Raw genomic sequence first — 19,002 nt, 5'->3', positions numbered from 1 at the left:
GGTTGAGGCATGTCATCATCTCCCAGTGGCAAAGATTGATGCTCATGATGTTGCTAGGTTGTCTGGTCCAGACTCATTTATTTACAGACTGTCCCCTAATAGCTGAAATATTGCAGCATTACACAACAAACAAACAAACATCTTAGAGAAGGGAATACAAGCGCCTCTTGTATCCCGTTTCATAGTTCTCTGTCCAAAATAAAATCTTTTTGAACTGATCATGTATGACTTTTTCATAATTTCACGAAGTTCCTAATTAACTGGTTCCTGTGGCCACTTGAAGACTGACACAATTTTGTTGTAGGTTGAGGCCATGATAATGAAGTATGACTGGATAGCTGATGAGAAGAAGTACTTTGGTCAGCCAAATACGGCCTATGACTTCGAGACCAACAATCCCAAAGAAGCAGAACGCAGGATCCAGAAACTGCAGGAGACCAAGGACAAACTCTCCAAGAATGTCAACATGAGGGCCATGAATATGTTGGGCAAGGCAGAAGAACAGGTTTGTTGGGACTCAACTTAATCAGATTGCTGTTATTTGTATTTTGGGGTTGTTTTTAGACTTTTTGTTTTTGTTAATTATTAGAAAGTTACAGAAATAGGTTACCTAAATGCATGACTCATTATCATCAGAATTATTCATTGCACACCAATGGGGATTCCGTTTTAGAATACAGGTCCCCAGAAACCTATGTTTGTCTCCTTGTGGGGATTCTTGTAAGAAACAGGTTCCTGCAATGTAGCTTGTAGTAGAAGGCGACTAAATGGTCATGGATTGGGTGGTCAGGCTTGATGACTTTGTTGATAACAATTTACTGAATCCCAGTAGCGTTGATCAATGATTTTGTCAATCACTGGAATGTTATTTACAGGCCGCCATCATATTGTTTGAGTCTTGAGGAGTGCAAATGCCAAACAAAAAAACTGACGAAAACATTTGTTATGTACGAATGTCAGTTCTTGGTGAATAATATGTAATTTATCCTTGCAGTACAATGACCTAATGAAGAAGAGGAAGATTGTCCTTAACGACAAAGCCAAAATTGCTGCAGTCATCAATGAACTGGATGAAAAGAAGAACGAAGCTTTGAAGAAAGCTTGGGAGCAGGTCAACAAGGTTGGTTTCATACCTATATTGTGACCTGCGATACAGAGGATATTATGTCCGGAGTTGGATGTAAATTGCATCAGGACTAGTTGACTTCTGTCAAAAGTATCCGCAGAAATTAAACTTGCCAGAATTTGTTTCTATAACTTATGCCCTCAATGAAAGAACAGTTTGTAGTAATCATTTCAAGATTTTGTCATTTTAGGTGCTGTTCTTAAAATGACTTTCAACAATTATTCTAGATATTAAATAGAATTTATAATCTGTGCATTATGTGGTCAAATCCACCTAGTCCAGAGCATCAGTCAGACTCGGGGTTGATGTAACATAACATTCTCGGGAAAAGAAATCTTTCTTGAATGTCCTTCCATATTTCACCTGGACTATTAAACCCGCTGTCAAATAGTTTCAAAACTGTAGCGTCAGAAGTCGGTTAATACTGAATGATTATATGAAATAATTTTCCAAAGATGTGAGGATTGACATGATTCAGAAATCCCACAACCCTCTTGTACAAGATTGCTGAAGTTTTATCAGCATTTGTAGTGCCATTGCAATGTAGATAGTTATGCCCCTTAGTTTTGCCAGGATCCACTGATAAGAGATTTGTATTCCAGATCTGGCATGTTTATGGTCCTTGGTCTGTTAGCTGTTCCCCTTGGGTTTTCTATGTAAGGTGACACGTGGTGATATTAATGAAATAGTGTCTAAAATAGTGTCAAACTTGACCCAATCACACACTAACAGCACTTCTCATGTTTTGAAGTTTTTTGGATCTCATTTGATCTCCGACATTTTGTTATAAGACATTTTTATGGAGAGGTGTTTGTTTCAGGACTTTGGTTCCATCTTCTCAACCCTACTTCCTGGAACACAGGCCAAACTCTCACCCCCTGAAGGGCAGACTGTCCTTGATGGCCTGGAGGTCAAGGTCGCATTTGGTGATGTGTGGAAGGAATCATTAGGTGAACTTAGCGGAGGTCAAAGGTGAGACATGATTGATTATTTTATAATACTATTACTTTTCATTTCACACATGGCACTTACTGAAACATCTCGCTCTTGACTAAACATAGCCACCAGACTGGGGAGCATGTTATCAGCGGTAGACACTAACAGTTTTAAGATACCTTAACTATTGGGCAGTTTGGCAAGGACTATGGAACTAGTTCATTATTGAACCATGGTTTATCTTTTTTCTTAATCTATTTGGGACGAATCGCCCGAATGGCTCTAACGCCAAAAGATGTGCGTTCAGCGTCCACCAGCACATCCACCAGGTCGTTGACCATATCTGGGCCAACGTCACTCTCTCATTTCTAACACTGGTTATCAATTGTGTCGACATGTCTGAAAAATTATTCAAAGTAGCATTAAACTCACTGACTCCTCTCTTCCAGATCCTTAGTGGCATTGTCCCTCATCTTGTCCATGCTGCTGTTTAAACCTGCACCTATCTACATCCTGGATGAGGTTGATGCGGCTCTTGATCTCTCACATACTCAGAACATTGGCCAGATGATCAAGTCTCACTTTAAACACTCGCAGGTAATAGTCGCTCCTTGTAGGGAACCAGTGAAATAAAGGGGTTTGATACACTTTGCTCATTCTAAAGAGGGGATTTAGTGGTGTAGAATGCCAGGTTGTGGTGAATACTTGGAAGTACATGTGTGATAGTGATAGACCAGTGAAGATCCGGGGTAGAATAGGTCTTCAACAATCCATGCTTACTGTAAAAGGCGGCTATGCTTGTCGTAAGAGGCGACTAACAGGATCGGGTGGTCAGGCTCGCTGACTTGGTTGATGCATGTCAAAGTATTCCAATTGCATGGATCGATGCTCATGGTGTCAATCACTGGATTGTGGGGCCCAGACTCGATTATTTACAGACTGCTGTCATATAGCTGGAATATTGCTGAATGCGGTGTTAAACAACAAACAAATCTTCATATCATAGTGTGAAAATACTGGCATATTATCACTGCTGTGATTTGATCGTCAGACTATGGCAGCATGGATTCTTTTAATACTTTGTTTCTAAGTTTTTCTCGTAGGAGTGGTGGGATAGCCGATTGGCTAAAGCGTTCGCTCATCACGCCGAGGTCCTAAGAGTCTGTGTCATGCATCACTTCAAGCACTGCCTCCGACATCAAGCCATGATATAACTTTATACTGTTCAAAGTGGCGTTAAAACTCAACTCGCTCACCCAATCAAGCTATGATTTCTCTAGGACATATATGTTTATTGCATTTCAGTTCATCGTCGTCTCCCTCAAGGATGGTATGTTCAACAATGCTAATGTACTGTACAAGACCAAGTTTGTTGATGGAGTTTCCACAGTGTCACGGCATGTACAACATACGTCATCGCGATCCACAACATCAGGCATCAATGACAAGGAAAACGAGAAAACAGGAGGCAAGAAAAGGGCGACATCAAAGCGAACAAGGATAGAAGATACTCCCGGCTTTTAGAAATACAAGATCTGGAGAACTTGTTGTTTGTGTACAAGTGCTAATTGTATATATCAGTTATCATTAATGACAGTGTGGACTTTCTGGTACAAGGTTACCAGTATGTTGAAAACTGAAACAGTCTATTGCACTTGTGAATGTTTAGCCATAGGTACTTAAATCTTGGATGAAATGAAGAAAGTTTTGTACCAAGAATTACATAGGACTGCCAAAATGTTTTATATCAGGAAATGATTTTTCTAATTTAACTTTTATCATGCAACACGATTTCAAAAGAGAACTGATTATCATTAACTCCTTTTCTTTTCAGTTTTTTATTTTCTAACATCTATTTTCTTAGATTGATCTAGAAATGTAAATGCTGAAACATTTGAAGTGAGACATATGACCATCTTTTAATCATGTAGTCTGGGTGGTGTGCCTGAATAGTTTACGACTTATTATGCCACAGTTTAGGGGATAATATATAACGGATGCTATCATTTTGTCAGTAGGTGTATTGACCAAAACACTGAAAATCCTTGGAAATTCAGTCAGTACAGTTTTGCATTGAAAAGAATTTTAAAATGGATTGTACCAGCAGGGGAAATGGGAGAACTGTGTAATGTGTGATCTCTTTCACATTAAAACAGTCATACGCTGGTAATAATCTCGTTAAACTGCTGTCATAAATCTGACTGTATTTTTCCACCTATGGAGAGTTCCTTGTGTAGCATTATATCATCGGTTTGTATCATTTGTAAATAGAACCATGTCTGTCACTTCTTTCTTAAGTTCACCCTAATCTGTGTCTATCACTCTGTCACTGTCATATAATCATGTCGATGGATCTTTCACTGATTTGGTTTGAAAGCTTTTGCACATAATCAAGAAAATTAATCATCTCAAAGTGTCTCAAGATCTCCGATTCATGTAACTTTCAGTTCTGTTTAAGTCAATACGTCCAATGTTAATGGAGACAGTGTCATTTGTATAGGTATTTTGTCAAGACAAAATTAAAAAAATACATTCAGTGGAGAAAATAAATAATGAGATGGTACCTATTACGGACTTCTGTTATATATTTTAGTTGTGAAACAGTTCCGATGTCAGACATGTTGGTACTGTAGTTACTCAAACAGTATGAATTATTTGAATAAACTTTCTGGCATTTTGTAGCTTTTCATGGATACAAACAACCTTATAAAACAATGTACAGTACACCACATTTATAACGAACACGCTTATAACTGATGGATTTACAGAAACTGGGTGGTTTTTTTCAGTCCCTTCCATTTGCTCTATATAGAGATCATATATAGATCAAGCAAAGTTTTTGGAGCAGCCTATTGTGTTTCCAAAATGAACATGATTGGACAGTTCCAAATGGAGTACAACAAGGGCAGTGCTCTTTTTATTTGTACTAACTATTGTTTCAGTCGTGTGTTTCAATCAACGAGATAAGAATCTCTGTCAGCTAAGGTTGCATTTCTCCAACACCAAACAGAAAAATCCTGTAAATGAAGGTGAATCGCTTCACAAAACTGACATCAGATTTATTGGAAAATATCCACACATCCTTCATTTACAGTTGCATCTCAGAGTTGTTTGGACGTTAGGATGACTGCATGTTGTAATCCCAGATTGCCCTACTTATAGTCCTTGGTTTGTCAGAACCATTCCCATGCTCATGTGATTCACCAAAGACTTTAAGAGGTAAAAGGCTCATCCTCAATTGTAGTTGCAAAGGTGGTCTTATAGTCTATGGCAGTGGCAGTTTGCTGTGCAGAATTGCATCCCTTAGGATTGCCAGAAAGCAATGCTCATTGGTTCAAATACTAGATTCACCCCAGTTGTTTCTTGGTTTCTTAGCACCATACGTGTGCCCGTGGATTTTCCCAAAGTTGGAGGGGTGGTCGGATAGCCTTGTGGTTAAAGCATTCGCTTGTCACGCCGAAGACCCGGGTTCGATTACTGACATAGGTACAATGTATGAAGATCATTTCTGGTGTCCTCTGTCGTGATATTGCTTGATTATTGCTAAAATCGGCGTAAAACTATGCTCACTCACTCCCCAAATTTGTAAATGTCTAAGACACAAATAAAGCTGATATGCGATCATATAACTGTAATACTAACAAAGTGGCATTAATCTAAACTCATTCATCAATGATATCAGAATAGAATGAAGATGTGATCCACTCTGATACAGAAAAGACTTTGAACATTCTTTTTGTCTAACGAAAACCAGGGTTATAAGCAGTGTTGAACCAAGTCACTATGGAACATCGTCACAAATCCCAAATCCCACCCTGCTAATAGCTGCTGGTGTCATAAACAGTGTATGTTTCTTGCAATGTCTCCCCTTTCCAGGTTCAGGGAAACAATAGTTACCAAGTACTTCATGTCTCACCTTTTCACGAACACCTTGAATGTATGATCATTATGTATAGGAGAATGTCTGAAATTTCGTGATTATTTTCGCATGTGAAGCTTGTTCGAGGCTGTTAGGCTTAAAACAAAGTTCGATCAAGTTAATGCCTCAAACTTATCTACAAGTGATATTTACAAAACTATGCTATACTATTGGAGGGTGAACGCTCTTGTTTAACCTTTCAAGGAAAACCATTGGACGATTTAGTACCCATACTCAAACTATTGGAGTGTTAGCAAAATGATCGCGTCTATCCAACTGTCATTAAAGTTCATGTAACTTTGTTTTTACTGAGTGATTCATAAACACATGCTCATGACACTGTTGGAGCAGTACAATGGAGATTTCTTATGATTTTGGAACTGGTTGTTGTCGCTTATATTTAGACTAACATATTGTCTGTGGATTATTTTATAGCACAATGCATTTCTCTCCTCTATTTTTCGAGTGTTGATTTTATGGTTATGTGGAATAGAGCTAGCTAAACTTACTGTTTTATAATTAAGATTCTGGTTTGGGTTTCATAAAATATTATATTCCGCAGTCATGGTGGAAGGTTATTGGTGGTACACTTGTGACCAGGCCAGACTGTGACTTGGTTGTGTGCCATCTTACCTAATGTCACAGAAGGGTGGTCCTCTGGTTTCCATTAATCATGAATGACTGTGATATAGATGGCACACTGCTGTGTTGGACAACATTCACTCATTCCAGCACAAAACTCAAAATGTATTCCAGGTTTAATGATTTGTAGCAAAATATTTTTGAACTTTAAATCAAAGTTCAGGACATAATCAAAATATGAGCTCATCAACATCACATTACACCTAATTGATGAGCTGTTAAATATGCTACTCAACATTGGATTGTAAATATGTTTAGATAGAAGCTGTCAAACAGCATAATGTAGCCTCTATTCTGTACATGACCTTGGTGGTAGGTTATAACAGCTACTGACATGATACTGCTTACGGTGGCCTACACCAGCACTCGCTCACTGGACTGATTTTATATTTGCCTCACCTTTTCACGAACACCTTGAATGATCATTATCTGAGAGTGAACACATGCTCATGATACTGTTGGAACAGTACAATGGAGATTAACTGTTGTCTGTGTGATGAAGGGAAGCACCTTTGATCTAACCCCAAACTATGATAGAATTTGCATCATTCACTTAACCTTACTTCGTGCCAACGTCTGTCTGTCCCCTCTTTGTTTGTTTGTTTGTTTGTTTATGTATGTGTAATGTAAGGCAGCACGCAGCAATATTCCAGTTACATGACGGCGGTCTGTAAATAATCTACCAGTGATTAATCAATTGATCAAGCGTCCCTGACCACCAGATCCGTTAGTCGCCTTTTACGACAAGCATTGGTTGCTGAAGACCATTTCTACCCCGGAATTTTCACGGTGACTGCCGCCTCTATATGGTCTTTACAGCAAGCATTCTTGACTTGACGCCCCTGAGTCACGAAACTGTTCATAGGCATGAGCAATGTCATAATGTGCCTGAGCCTGGTCGCAAAGCTCGCCCTTTATAAGTCTTTTAGAGTTGCTGATGATTGTATAGCCGTCGATAGCTGTAGACACGACGTTGAAGGCAAAACCGCCATAGAACAACACTTTTCCAAACGCTGATAACCCTTTAACCACAGATTTAGATGCCTTTGCTGCTGTAGTCCCAGCATCTGCCAGAATCGGAAGAACCTCGTCAATCTGCGCCACTTCAATTGCCTCCAGTCCAATTTTTATCGGACCTTTAATCATTCCTGAGACACCCGAAGTGACGATTCCAAAATATTCAGCCTCCGAAAGTATGTGTAAAAGTCTTTCGTTATCCTGGTTGAATTGATCAGTCTTGGCTTTGATCTGTTTCCACATTTCCTTTTTGGCTGCCATTCTTTTTCGGTGAATAGCAAATGATGTACATCCTGAGACAACACCTACAGCAGCACCCGTCAGCGAGACAATCAGACTCGTTCCAAGGGTGGCAAAGGCCAATCCAAAACCAACGAAGCCCAATATGGAGGATATCATCCCGACAGTTGCTGCGGCAATGTCTGCTTTGTCAGCATCAGAGTAGATTTTCTCTACCTCTACGCCGTATGTATAGTGAAGCTGGATCAGATGATTGAGAAACTCGTCCCTGGATCCCCGCGTAGACTTAAAGGAAGCCGTGAACTGTCTCCGTATCCATTCAAGTTCATCTACAAGCAAACAGATTATTTCGATTAATTGAAATATACAGTTGGAACGTAATGTTTTTAGATTTCCGTTGCAACAACTCGCTGTGCAACGTGCCACTTTGTCGTGCCAGAATCTGATGCTCGAATTGTCGATTCCCCCAAATATGATTCTGTTTGTCAGAACCAAGCCCGTGCTGAGGTTTCACCAAAGTGGTAAAACCTCTAGGACCTTATCACTTTGGTACTATAACATTACCTGGACTCTCAAACGTAATCGTCATCACCATGTTAGTTCCAACCAAGTCAGTGCTCTCATCGTCCAGGTCAAAGTCATCAGTAGCATCAGTAACAAGTAGGGTCGCTTTCATTTTCTTTCTTCCAACAAAAACTGCCTTGAAGTTTGCTGTAGAAGAACAATACTGCATATACACTCGGCAGTAAACTCGACTCCTTCGTGTTTTGATATTCAGAATTCCAATAAAATACATTTTCAAAGGACATATTTAGGTGTTTCAAGAGGGTCTACAGTATGTCCACGATCTTGTAATTTGCTCTCTGACTGAGCTTGTGAAGGCCGGTGCAAATCAGCATTAGACTCAAGCGGGAATCGCAGCAAATGGAGCTGACGCTAAGATTGTTTTATTAAGTGCCTTGTATAACTATTCCTCCTGGTTATATGGAAACTGTCACAGATAAAGTTGCAAATTCACTTACCCCATTTTACAAGGACATATCTTTGAACTGCTTTACAGGCAGAAAGTACACATTTTTTTATTGCTGAAAAGAAGGATATATATACACTATGAGTGAACTAGAAAGAGTAGATTTAGAATAAAATCAAACGATCATAGGACGGCATATTGAGTGAGTATATGTTTTAACGCCAAAAACATCCAAGCAACACTATGACGGTCTGTAAATAATGGAGTCTGTGTCAGAAAAAATCAGTGGTTGATAATATGAGCAACCTTCGATGTCGCCAGGTTATGACGCGTAATCGAGCACGTAACTGATCAACTATATCTAATTCAGTCGCTAGGAGGAAGGACATATTGGGATGTCCCCGCGGAAGGAATGTTTTATAAGCAAATAATCAGTTTATTGCGTGATGACGTTGGTTTCAATATTACACTAAGAAATCAACATTAACTTTGATCCCGAATTATATAAATCGCCAATTCCGCTGATGTTCAAGGAAGGCATTACCCCGGGTGTTAGCATATAGAAATAGGAGTTATACCGCTGTACATGTATATGATAATGAAAATAGTTTGCTGTGATGATTGGATAATAACTTTAACATGTGAGGAACATTATTCGGAAACGACATCCGGTCTTACCTCGGCCTCGGCTCCCGTTGTTACCCATAGTAACTGTCTGCTGCAGGTGTTGTAATCAAGGGTGTTGCTTCTGTAAACGAAGTACAAGACTGCCTGTGAATGTAACCCTTGCAAATAAAAGATTAATGAAAGAAAGATGTATTAGAACCTACATTTGGAGTATTTATGAGACAGAAAGGGGAGCCTGACACACGTTGAAGGCCTATAAGCAACCGAATGTAAGACTTTCAACAAACTGACCAGTTCTCAAGAACATTACATGGCAACGAGTACACTGAAAATGAGTTCGTTTTTTAAATTTCTGTTGTGTCTCTTATAGCCAGGGGAGGGGGAGTTTGTTGCTGTCTACCCTGCATACAAACACATTGCTCAAAGTCAACCGAACTAAAACTAAATATGGAATAAGAAAAGAAATCCATGCTATTGGTTCATTTATAACAAAAACATGACACGTTTGATACAATTGTATAATTAGAAAGACCCACACGCAGGGGGAAACAAACCAATATTAAACAATAAACTATGAAGGATACACACATCAATACTTTAAGTTTTAATGAAGGTACCTTGTAAATCTTTATTTCCTGAATAGGAAATTAAACTTGACTTTTCACTTAAATACACATGTCACATTAGTCATTTCCACAGTTTTCCAGCTCCTATAAAAGATCTGTCGACAATACGGCTACAAGAACCAGTCTCACCAGCCTCGGTATACAAGACAGAGTTGTCGCCCCTGTACATATGTCAAGGTGACACGTGATACTGTTTGAGACGAAAGAACTCACTGATCAAAACTGTCTCCTCCTCCGCTGACAAAGTTGCAGCTGTTAATGCTCTCACATCCACATACATTCAGCCGAATTCAAATCTTCAGCCATGCTGACCACGATCATTCGAGTGTTCACCGACTCTACTAACTATGGAACAATGGAACCAGACAAAGACCAGCGACGAATAATGTATTCATTATGACGAGGGGAGGGGAGGGGAGTGCATGTCTGTATCCTCCATTGCTTTGACATTAAGGTGTATTGGGGTCACACAAGACATACTCACTGTTTACAGTTTGTGAAAGAGAATCATTGCGGCGTTACATCAAAGGTAACTGATGTGTATGTTACGGACCCCGCTAGACTGCGTCATTTGGAACAGAACAAGACCACTGTCGATCAATATCAGATGTCTGGCTGTACTGTGTAGCTAATACCTCAGTAACACGGTCAAAGACGGTCGTTATTTTTATATGTTTTTTTATAAGCCTATGCTTATGTATTTGTTATGTATTTGTGTAATACACCGTGATCCGCATATGACGTGGGATGTCCGATGCCTTTCACAATGTTCACAAAGAAATTCGGAGCAGAGTGTGAAGATATTATAGCACAGTCTTTGGAACTAGAAACTAGGCGTTGCTTACCTCTAGACGGCACCTACACTGATAAATCCACGACTTTACATTCACTCGATGTTTAGACGCCGTGAGTGACTGCGATCTGCCTTTTCCAATGCTGGATTTGTTCGTATATCCTTTGTAGTTAGCATGCAGAGCGTCAATGTGGGAATGTGAACGTATTGTATTAGCAGGTATGGGGATACTTATAGTGCCACATCAGACTCTTTTGGTTTGGACAATCCGTAAAATGAATATTGGCAAACTGACGTGGGCCTATTAATATTTTCAGACCGGGAATTCCGTAATATGAGATGCCAAAGATTTTGTTTGAACCAGAGCGGCCCTTTATATTAATGCAGTGCCTGCAGCGTATGTTATTGTGTGTGCTGGGCCATATTCGACAAAGCGATCTGAGCCTATGCTTATAAAGTCAGTTACCACCTTTGCCGCGGGACGATGGAATTTCCCATGTTTCAACACAGATAGCAACACAGAGATTGTTTTGGGGGTATCTGGGCCCAAGTATTTGTAATAAACAATAATGTGTTCCAGATTATACCAAAGTGAGTATGGTTTTACGCCGCTTTTAGCAATATTCCAGCAATATCACGGCGGGGGACGGCAGTAATGGGCTTCACACATTGTACCCATGTCGGGATTCGAACCCGGGTCTTCGGCGTGACGAGCGAACGCTTTAACCACTAGGCTACCCGACCGCCCCAGATTATACTAGGAAAATAACTTTGCCTCAGGTTTGAAACGAAAACGTATGTCTTGGCATGTCTTGAAACTGAACGAAAACTATTCTGCTTGTCAGAATAGTAAATGATCAACGCCTTTACAGATATGATAGGCAATAACTGATCTACATGTACCCTTACTTTTAAAGAGTTAAGTTACAGTTGCGACCATGGCTACATGCAACAATATTGTGTGTGATTGTGCCCCGATGGCGTGGAGCGTTGGTCGTGTTTTGTTTGTTTCTTTGTTGTTTTTTTCGCATTCAGCAATATTCCAGCTATATGACGGCTGTCTGTAAATAATCGAGTCTGGACCGAACAGTTATTGACATCATGACACACGCAATTGGAATTCGATGACATGCATCAACCTAGTCAGCGATCCTGACCGATCCCGTTAGTTGCCTTTTACGACAAGCATTCGTAGTCATCTGTAACGGCAAGCATGGGTTGCTGAAGACCTTTTCTACCCCGGATCTTCAAGGGCCTGTTGGTCATGCAACCAACCTCTGTAGGCCCATATACAGACATCTTTTATATAGCTGGGTTATTGTTGACTGCAACGTTAGGTAAGGCCAGACTTCCTTTTTGATTTACGGATTTCGTTTGTGAAACCTTTGGCCGATAGGTCGAATAATAAATTAAAATAAAAAGCACTGTACGGGAGTGTTTTCATCATCTTAAAGTTTAACTTGAATCGGTAAAGTGATAAACAAAACGGTGATTTATCGTTGAACAATTTCTGTTTTAGTCATAAAACTTCCTTTGATTGTTTATTGTCAAAGCGAACTTTACCATCGGCATCGTAAAACGTGATCTGAATTTGTTATTTTTAAGTCGACGGATCCGTAAACTAAGCAAAGAAAATAAATGTGAGGCCAGATGATCAAACAAAGTAATATAGCTTCATATTCCCAATTTATTTGCCGAGTAACATATGCAGTTTTTACAGGGTTTTTTTTCCACCCCCGCTCAATCCATGGCTAGGCTCGTCTGTGTTCTGAACTAGAAAGATTGTCCAGAATACCGTGGACAAGATTGGGTGCCAAAGTAGTTCAGTTTGTTATGGTGTCAGCTTGAGGTGGACGGAAAGATCAAAATGCAAAGGAATGCAGGTCTAAAATACACGGGAATAGTGCTGACAGACCACGAGCATAAGTGGTCCTTCCTCTTGGTTAGGTGTGGGGTGTGTACCAACTATTTGTTCCCGACTGACTAAAAAATATACTGCCTCCAACAAAAGTCCCAGAATTGTTACATATGTTGAGAAAATGTCCATCCAGACCCTTTTCACTTCGTGTTAAATGTATCCTCTTGTGTTTAATCGGTCATTTACAGCAAGCACTCCTGAGCAGATTCTCCCGAATCACGTAACTGTTGATAGACACGAGCTATGTCGTTATGTGCCTGGGCCTGGTCGCACAGGTCGCCTTTAATAAGTCGCTTAGAGTTGTTGACGATTGTACAGGCGTCTATAACTGCAGACACAACATTGAAGACAAAGCCACCATAGAACAACACTTTACCTCCAGCTGTCAGACCCTTATATGCTTTAGCAGAGGTCGCCCCAACATCGGCAACAAAAGGAAGAAATTCCTCACTCTTGGCCACTTGAAGTGCCCCCAGCCCAACTTGTATTGGCCCCTCAATCATTCCCGAGACACCCGATGTAACCAAACCAAAATATTCAGCCTCCGAAAGTATGTGTAAAAGACTTTCGTTTTCCTGGTTGAATTGGTCAGTCTTGGCTTTGATCTGTTTCCACATTTCCTTTTTGGCTGCCATTCTTTTTCGGTGAATAGCAAAGGAGGCACAGCCTGACACAACACCTACAGCAGCACCCGCCAGCGAGATGATCAGACTCGTTCCAAAGGTGGCAAAGGTCAATCCAAAACCAACGAAGCCCAACATGGAGGATATAAGCCCGACAGTTGATGCTGCGATGTCTGCTTTGTCAGCTTTAGTGTAGATTTGCTGCACCTGAACTCCGTATGCACTGTGAAGCTGGATCAGCTGATTGAGGAACTCGTCCCTGGAACCGCGCGATGACTTAAATGAAGTGCTGAACTGTCTTCGTATCCACTCGTGTTCTTCTGCCAACAGAAATAGGAAATGAGTACCAGGCAATAAGATAGTGATGCACCTATACATTTCTGTTAAAGTGCTAAAAGGTCAACACAGGTCTCATTGAAATTGGGGCAGTAGTTGCCGTGTCGTCCATTCGCTGTTCAGAGGTTTCCCGTTAGGTGGGCCGGAAACCAGGGGTTTCCCGTTAGGTGGGCCGGAAACCAGGGGTTTCCCGTTAGGTGGACCGGAAACCAGAGGTTTCCCGTTAGGTGGACCGTGGGCCGAAAACCAGGGGTTTCCCGTTAGGTGGGCCGGAAACCAGGCGTTTCCCGTTAGGTGGGCCGGAAACAAGGCGTTTCCCGTTAGATGGGCCGGAAACCAGAGGTTTCCCGTTAGGTGGACCGTGGGCCGGAATCCCGGGGTTTCCCGTTAGGTGGGCCGGAAACCAGAGGTTTCCCGTTAGGTGGGCCGGAAACCAGAGGTCTCCCTTTAGGTGGGCCGGAAACCAGGGATTTCCCGTTAGGTGGGCCGGAAACCAGGGGTTTCCCGTTAGGTGGGCCGTGGGCCGGAAACCAGAGGTTTCCCTTTAGGTGGGCCGGAAACCAGGGGTTTCCCGTTAGGTGGGCCGGAAACCAGGGGTTTCCCGTTAGGTGGGCCGGAAACCAGAGGTTTCCCGTTAGGTGGGCCGGAAACGAGTGATCATGCTTTCGAATTCCAGATTCGTCCTCATTATGTTTCCAGGTTTGTACTATTCCAATGCTGGTGGGTTTCACCAAAGGCCTGAATCATTCCTCCCACGTCAAGAGGACACACCGTGATGTCCAAAGCGGCGTTAAACCATCACTCACTCACTCACTCAAATACCATGACTTCATTGGTACGTGTAGACAGGTCTTATGTTTGTTTATGTGTGTAAAGTTACCTTGACACTCAAATGTAACTGACAAAACCATGTTGGTTCCCACCACGTCTTTGCTCTCATCATCAAGGTCAAGGTCATCATTTGCTTCAGTGACCAGCAGCTTTGCCTTTATTTTCTGTCTTCCCGCAAAGGCCGCCTTTAAATTTGCTGAAAACAGATATTTACCAGGTTCTTGTCCATCAGAACATTCTTTTCAAGATCGTGTATCACTCACTCACTCACTCACTCACTCACTCACTCACTCACTCGTTACGCCAACAGGGAATCTGCTTCTGCTGGGGAGTTTGCACAATCCACACAACGTTTTTTTAAGAACTCTCCAATCATGTCATTTAATTTATGGGATTAAGGTTATTTAAAATGTAACTAAATTATCACAATATTTACAAGATGTTCGCTTACCCCATTTTACACAGAAAAACCTCTTAACCTTTTGCCAGACTGAACGCAGTTTTTCGCCTACATCTGAAAAAAAGCCAAAGAACAGATTGTCAGCAAAACAGTCAATAGAAAAGTGACACTGACGCTTCATGATCATGTTAGATATCTTAAGGGTCGTCTAATATTTAGATTTTTAAATGCACCTTTACATATGTTTTTTTGTGGTGTTTCGTTTTATTATATGTTTTCAAAACTATTGGCAGAATGTCACTAAATTCCGATGTTTTCATTGAAATAGGAATGGACACCGTGGTATTTATTGCATTCGACTACGCATTTTGCAGTTTGACTGTAATATCTATAAATGAAGGAATCACAACGTTGTCTTGTCGTGTTTCCATTGTGAACCTACCCTGAGTTCTGATCTCGTTTTTCCCCATTGCAGTAACCGGCTGAAGTGCTGTCAGTTGAACATAAATCATTAATAACAACAACAGCAAGGACAACGATACTACTACTAATAATAATCTGTGAGTGTATACATAAGTCACATCTCAGCTCATACACGATGAAAGGGCAACTGTATTGTGTTAAGATATTAGAAGTGAAACTCATTTGTCCTTAGTCCGGAAGCTAAAGCATTCCAGACGATTACTATTGGACACTGTGACTTCATATACCCTGTGACGTCATGCTCATAGAACTTACACATGGGTGAAACATTACCCTACATCGTGACGTATCGGAAACATACACTGTGACGTATCAGAAACATATACTGAGACGTATCGGAAACATACACCGTGACGTATCAGAAACATATACTGAGGCGTGTGTGAAACATACACCGTGACGTATCAGAAACGTACCCTGTGATGTATCATCATGAAGCCTTACGTCTCATCAACATACACCGTGACGTCTCATCAACATGCACTGAGACGTCTCATCAACATACATCATGACGTCTCATCTACATACACAGCGACGTCTCATCAACACTCACAGCAACGTCTCATCTACATACACCGTGACGTCTCATCAACATACACCATGACGTCTCATCAACATACACAGAGACGTATCATCTAAACTCACAGCACGTCTCATCAACATGGACCGTGCCGTCTCATCAGCATGGACCGTGACTTCTCATTAACATGTCACCGTGACGTCTCATCAACATACACCGTGTCATCTCATCAGCACCCACAGCAACGTCTCATCAACACTCACAGCAACGTCTCATCTACATACACCGTGACGTCTCATCAACATACACCATGACGTCTCATCAACATACACAGAGACGTCTCATCAGCATGGATCGTGCCGTCTCATCAACATATACCATGACGTCTCATCAACATACACAGAGACGTCTCATCAGCATGGACCGTGACGTCTCATCAGCATTGACCGTGACTTCTCATAACATTTCACCGTGACGTCTCATCAACATACACCGTGACGTCTCATCAACATACACCGTGTCATCTCATCAACACCCACAGCAACGTCTCATCAACACTCACAGCAACGTCTCATCAACATGGACCGTGCCGTCTCATCAACACCCACAGCAACGTCTCATCAAAACTCACAGCAACGTCTCATCAACATGGACCGTGCCGTCTCATCAACATACACCGTGACGTCTCATCAACACCAACAGCAACGTCTCATCAACACACACAACAACGTCTCATCTACATACACCGTGACGTCTCATCAACATACACCATGACGTCTCACAGCAACGACTCACCAACATTCACAGCGATGTCTCATCAACATGCACCATGACGTCTCATCAACACACACAGCAACGTCTCACCAACATTCACAGCGACATCGCATCAACTTTGACCGTGACGTCTCATCCACATACATAGCGACGTCTCATCAACACACACACAGCAATGTCTCACCAACATTCACAGCGACACCGCATCAACATGCACCATGACGTCTCATCAACATACACCATGACGTCTCATCAACATACACAGCGATGTCTCATCAACATACACCATGACATCTCATCAACATGGACCGTGATGTCTCATCAACATGCACCATGACGTCTCATCAACATACACAGCGACGTCTCATCAACATGGATCGTGACAACTCATTAACATGCACAGCGACGTCTCATCAAAGACACGAAGACAAAAAGTCACACGATGAATAAAAATACAATTGTTTCCAAACTCAATCACAGTTATAGCATACATTTATTCATAACTTGGATTGGTGGGATTGGTCAGAATAAGAACATATCATATTTTGCACCCCCACCCATTTTTTTAAACTTCCGGACCCCTATCCCCCACACGTCATCCCACCTCCATATAGCTGAGATAGCCTTTGACCCCAATCCCCTACCCTACCCCGATCTTGATCTTAATTGATTGTATTGGGGGCACGGGTGGCCCAGTCGTTTAAAGCGCCGTGATTCGCTGTGTAGAGTTGCGCCAGAAACCTATGCCGTGGGTTCGAATCCCGGTTCGTCCCGATTATGTTTCTAGGTTTGTCAGCACCATGCATGTGCTTATGGGTTTCACCGAAGTGGTAAAAGTCTGAGACCTCAATCACTTCGGGCTTTCCTCCCACATTAAGCTGACATGCCGTGATATAACAGGAATACTGTTAAAAGCGGCGTTAAACCCAACTCACTCACTCACTCACTTAATTGGTTGTGTAATGCGGTTAGTGGGTTCGGGATGGGGAGGGGTGGGATGAAAGTTGAAGAGAACCCCCATTTGTACTCAAATGTACAATCGAAGCGCTGCCATCGCTTTGTGGAAGGCCTGGTTAATTAAATTATTGAGTCTGGACAAGGAAAACCAGTAACTGAACGCACGAGCAACGCGCAGTCAGCCTGACCATCCGTTTCCTGATTTCGGAACCTATTCTGACCAAGATTCCAACAGGATTAAACTTCAGCGACGTTTGGTAAGCGAGGGACGTTTGTCTTTCCCAATGTTGTAAGGATAAACACGATATGCGTTACGTAGTATTAGGGTTTCACTAGTGAGCAATGAGACCCAGAGGGAAAAATTGGGTGGAATTCGGGATCCAGGGGAAGGAATTGGCACCTGACTTTTGGCTTTGATATATAAATGTAGAATATTAAAGCACAATACTTTCGACTTTCGTGGATTTATAGGAAAATTATACTCACTGTTTAAGGCCTGTATCGGAGAAGAAAGAAGGCACTACTACCCAGCTCGACCACACGCTCAAATGTGAGTGGGCGTGCCACTTTTCAGGAAATAAATACCGATGGAACTTTGAACAACCCTAACATGGGCTGGTTTCCGGGTAATGACATGTGCATGTATTGACGGGTTTAGTCCATCAGTAGATGAGTCATATGACAACACTTGCCAAATTCATTAATCAGCCATATAGAACACAATAATCAAGGTCAAAGGTAATGGGATTAGAACTTGCGTTAAGTTGCTGAATGGTTAATAATGCTGATGTTTCTGAAATAGTGAGTGAGTTGGGTTTAACGCCGCTTTTAACAGTATTCCAGTTATATCACGGCGTGTTAGCTTAATGTGGGAGGAAAGCCTGAAATGATGCAGGTCTCAGACGTTTACCACTTCGGTGAAACCCACGAGCACGGGTATGGTGCTGACAAAAACAGAAACATAATCGGGGCGAACCCGGATTCGAACCCACAATCATAGGTTCTTGGCGTGCCCAAGGGACGCAACTCTGCACAACGAATCACGGCGACTTAGACGACTGGGCCACCCGTGCCCCCGTTTCTCAAATAGAACTTGGTTTAAGTTTGTCCCTCTGTTATAAACACGACATCAAGTTCCTTTATCACGTTGTGTGAGTGAGTTTGGTTTTATGCCGCTTTTAGCAATATTCTATCAATATCACGGCGGGGGACACCAGAAATGGGCTTCACACATTGTACCCATGTGAGGAATCGAACCCGGGTC

The 19,002-nt window shown here is 41.7% G+C and overlaps 3 protein-coding genes across 5 annotated transcripts in view; 1 reads left to right on the top strand and 2 right to left on the bottom strand.

The window, feature by feature from the left end:
• Positions 1 to 4,629, top strand: part of LOC124141266 (structural maintenance of chromosomes protein 2-like) — a 41,758-nt gene extending 37,129 nt beyond the window's left edge. Inside the window, exons 21-25 of the mRNA XM_048400214.1 lie at positions 305 to 505; positions 995 to 1,120; positions 1,947 to 2,098; positions 2,512 to 2,659; positions 3,368 to 4,629. Of these exons, the coding sequence (XP_048256171.1) occupies positions 305 to 505; positions 995 to 1,120; positions 1,947 to 2,098; positions 2,512 to 2,659; positions 3,368 to 3,586 (846 nt within the window). The 3' untranslated portion in view covers positions 3,587 to 4,629. The remainder of the gene's footprint in view (positions 1 to 304; positions 506 to 994; positions 1,121 to 1,946; positions 2,099 to 2,511; positions 2,660 to 3,367) is intronic.
• On the bottom strand, positions 4,284 to 11,559 carry LOC124141298. Of its 3 annotated transcripts, XM_046509281.2 has the most exons (6): positions 10,949 to 11,559; positions 10,588 to 10,665; positions 9,529 to 9,598; positions 8,903 to 8,965; positions 8,445 to 8,591; positions 4,284 to 8,209 (listed from the first exon to the last, which is right to left on the bottom strand). In XM_046509281.2, the coding sequence occupies exons 3-6, from the start codon at positions 9,554 to 9,556 to the stop codon at positions 7,437 to 7,439; spliced, it is 1,011 nt and encodes a 336-aa protein (XP_046365237.2). In that variant the 5' UTR covers positions 9,557 to 9,598; positions 10,588 to 10,665; positions 10,949 to 11,559; the 3' UTR covers positions 4,284 to 7,436. The 3 variants fall into 3 exon arrangements, with proteins under 3 accessions (XP_046365237.2, XP_046365231.2, XP_046365242.2); XM_046509275.2 differs by lacking the exon at positions 10,588 to 10,665 and having other exon boundaries at positions 10,949 to 11,556; XM_046509286.2 differs by lacking the exons at positions 10,588 to 10,665; positions 10,949 to 11,559 and adding an exon at positions 10,317 to 10,560.
• Positions 11,560 to 12,106: 547 nt separating this feature from the next.
• On the bottom strand, positions 12,107 to 18,353 carry LOC124141256. The gene is made up of 5 exons (XM_046509227.2): positions 18,225 to 18,353; positions 15,447 to 15,494; positions 15,056 to 15,118; positions 14,654 to 14,800; positions 12,107 to 13,757 (listed from the first exon to the last, which is right to left on the bottom strand). The coding sequence occupies exons 2-5, from the start codon at positions 15,472 to 15,474 to the stop codon at positions 12,997 to 12,999; spliced, it is 999 nt and encodes a 332-aa protein (XP_046365183.2). The 5' UTR covers positions 15,475 to 15,494; positions 18,225 to 18,353; the 3' UTR covers positions 12,107 to 12,996.
• Between the last annotated feature and the right edge of the window lie 649 nt (positions 18,354 to 19,002).

This window comes from Haliotis rufescens, unplaced genomic scaffold, assembly GCF_023055435.1.
Source record: "Haliotis rufescens isolate VD_foot unplaced genomic scaffold, xgHalRufe1.0.p SCAF_2, whole genome shotgun sequence".
NCBI classification, from domain to species: Eukaryota; Metazoa; Mollusca; class Gastropoda; order Lepetellida; family Haliotidae; genus Haliotis; species Haliotis rufescens.
This window is presented reverse-complemented; position numbering and strand designations above follow the sequence as displayed.

Bases quoted from the DNA above. Each gene is read 5' to 3' on its own strand.
- LOC124141298 (XM_046509281.2), bottom strand. From the start codon at position 9,556: ATGGGTAACAACGGGAGCCGAGGCCGAG. The intron at 8,592-8,902 runs GTAAGTGAATTT...GTTCTTCTACAG, and splicing joins ATATGTCCTTGTAAAATGGG to CAAACTTCAAGGCAGTTTTT. The intron at 8,210-8,444 runs GTAATGTTATAG...GTTTGCTTGTAG, and splicing joins GATTACGTTTGAGAGTCCAG to ATGAACTTGAATGGATACGG.
- LOC124141256 (XM_046509227.2), bottom strand. From the start codon at position 15,474: ATGGGGAAAAACGAGATCAGAACTCAGG. The intron at 15,119-15,446 runs GTAGGTTCACAA...GCTTTTTTTCAG, and splicing joins AAACGAGATCAGAACTCAGG to ATGTAGGCGAAAAACTGCGT. The intron at 14,801-15,055 runs GTAAGCGAACAT...ATCTGTTTTCAG, and splicing joins GTTTTTCTGTGTAAAATGGG to CAAATTTAAAGGCGGCCTTT.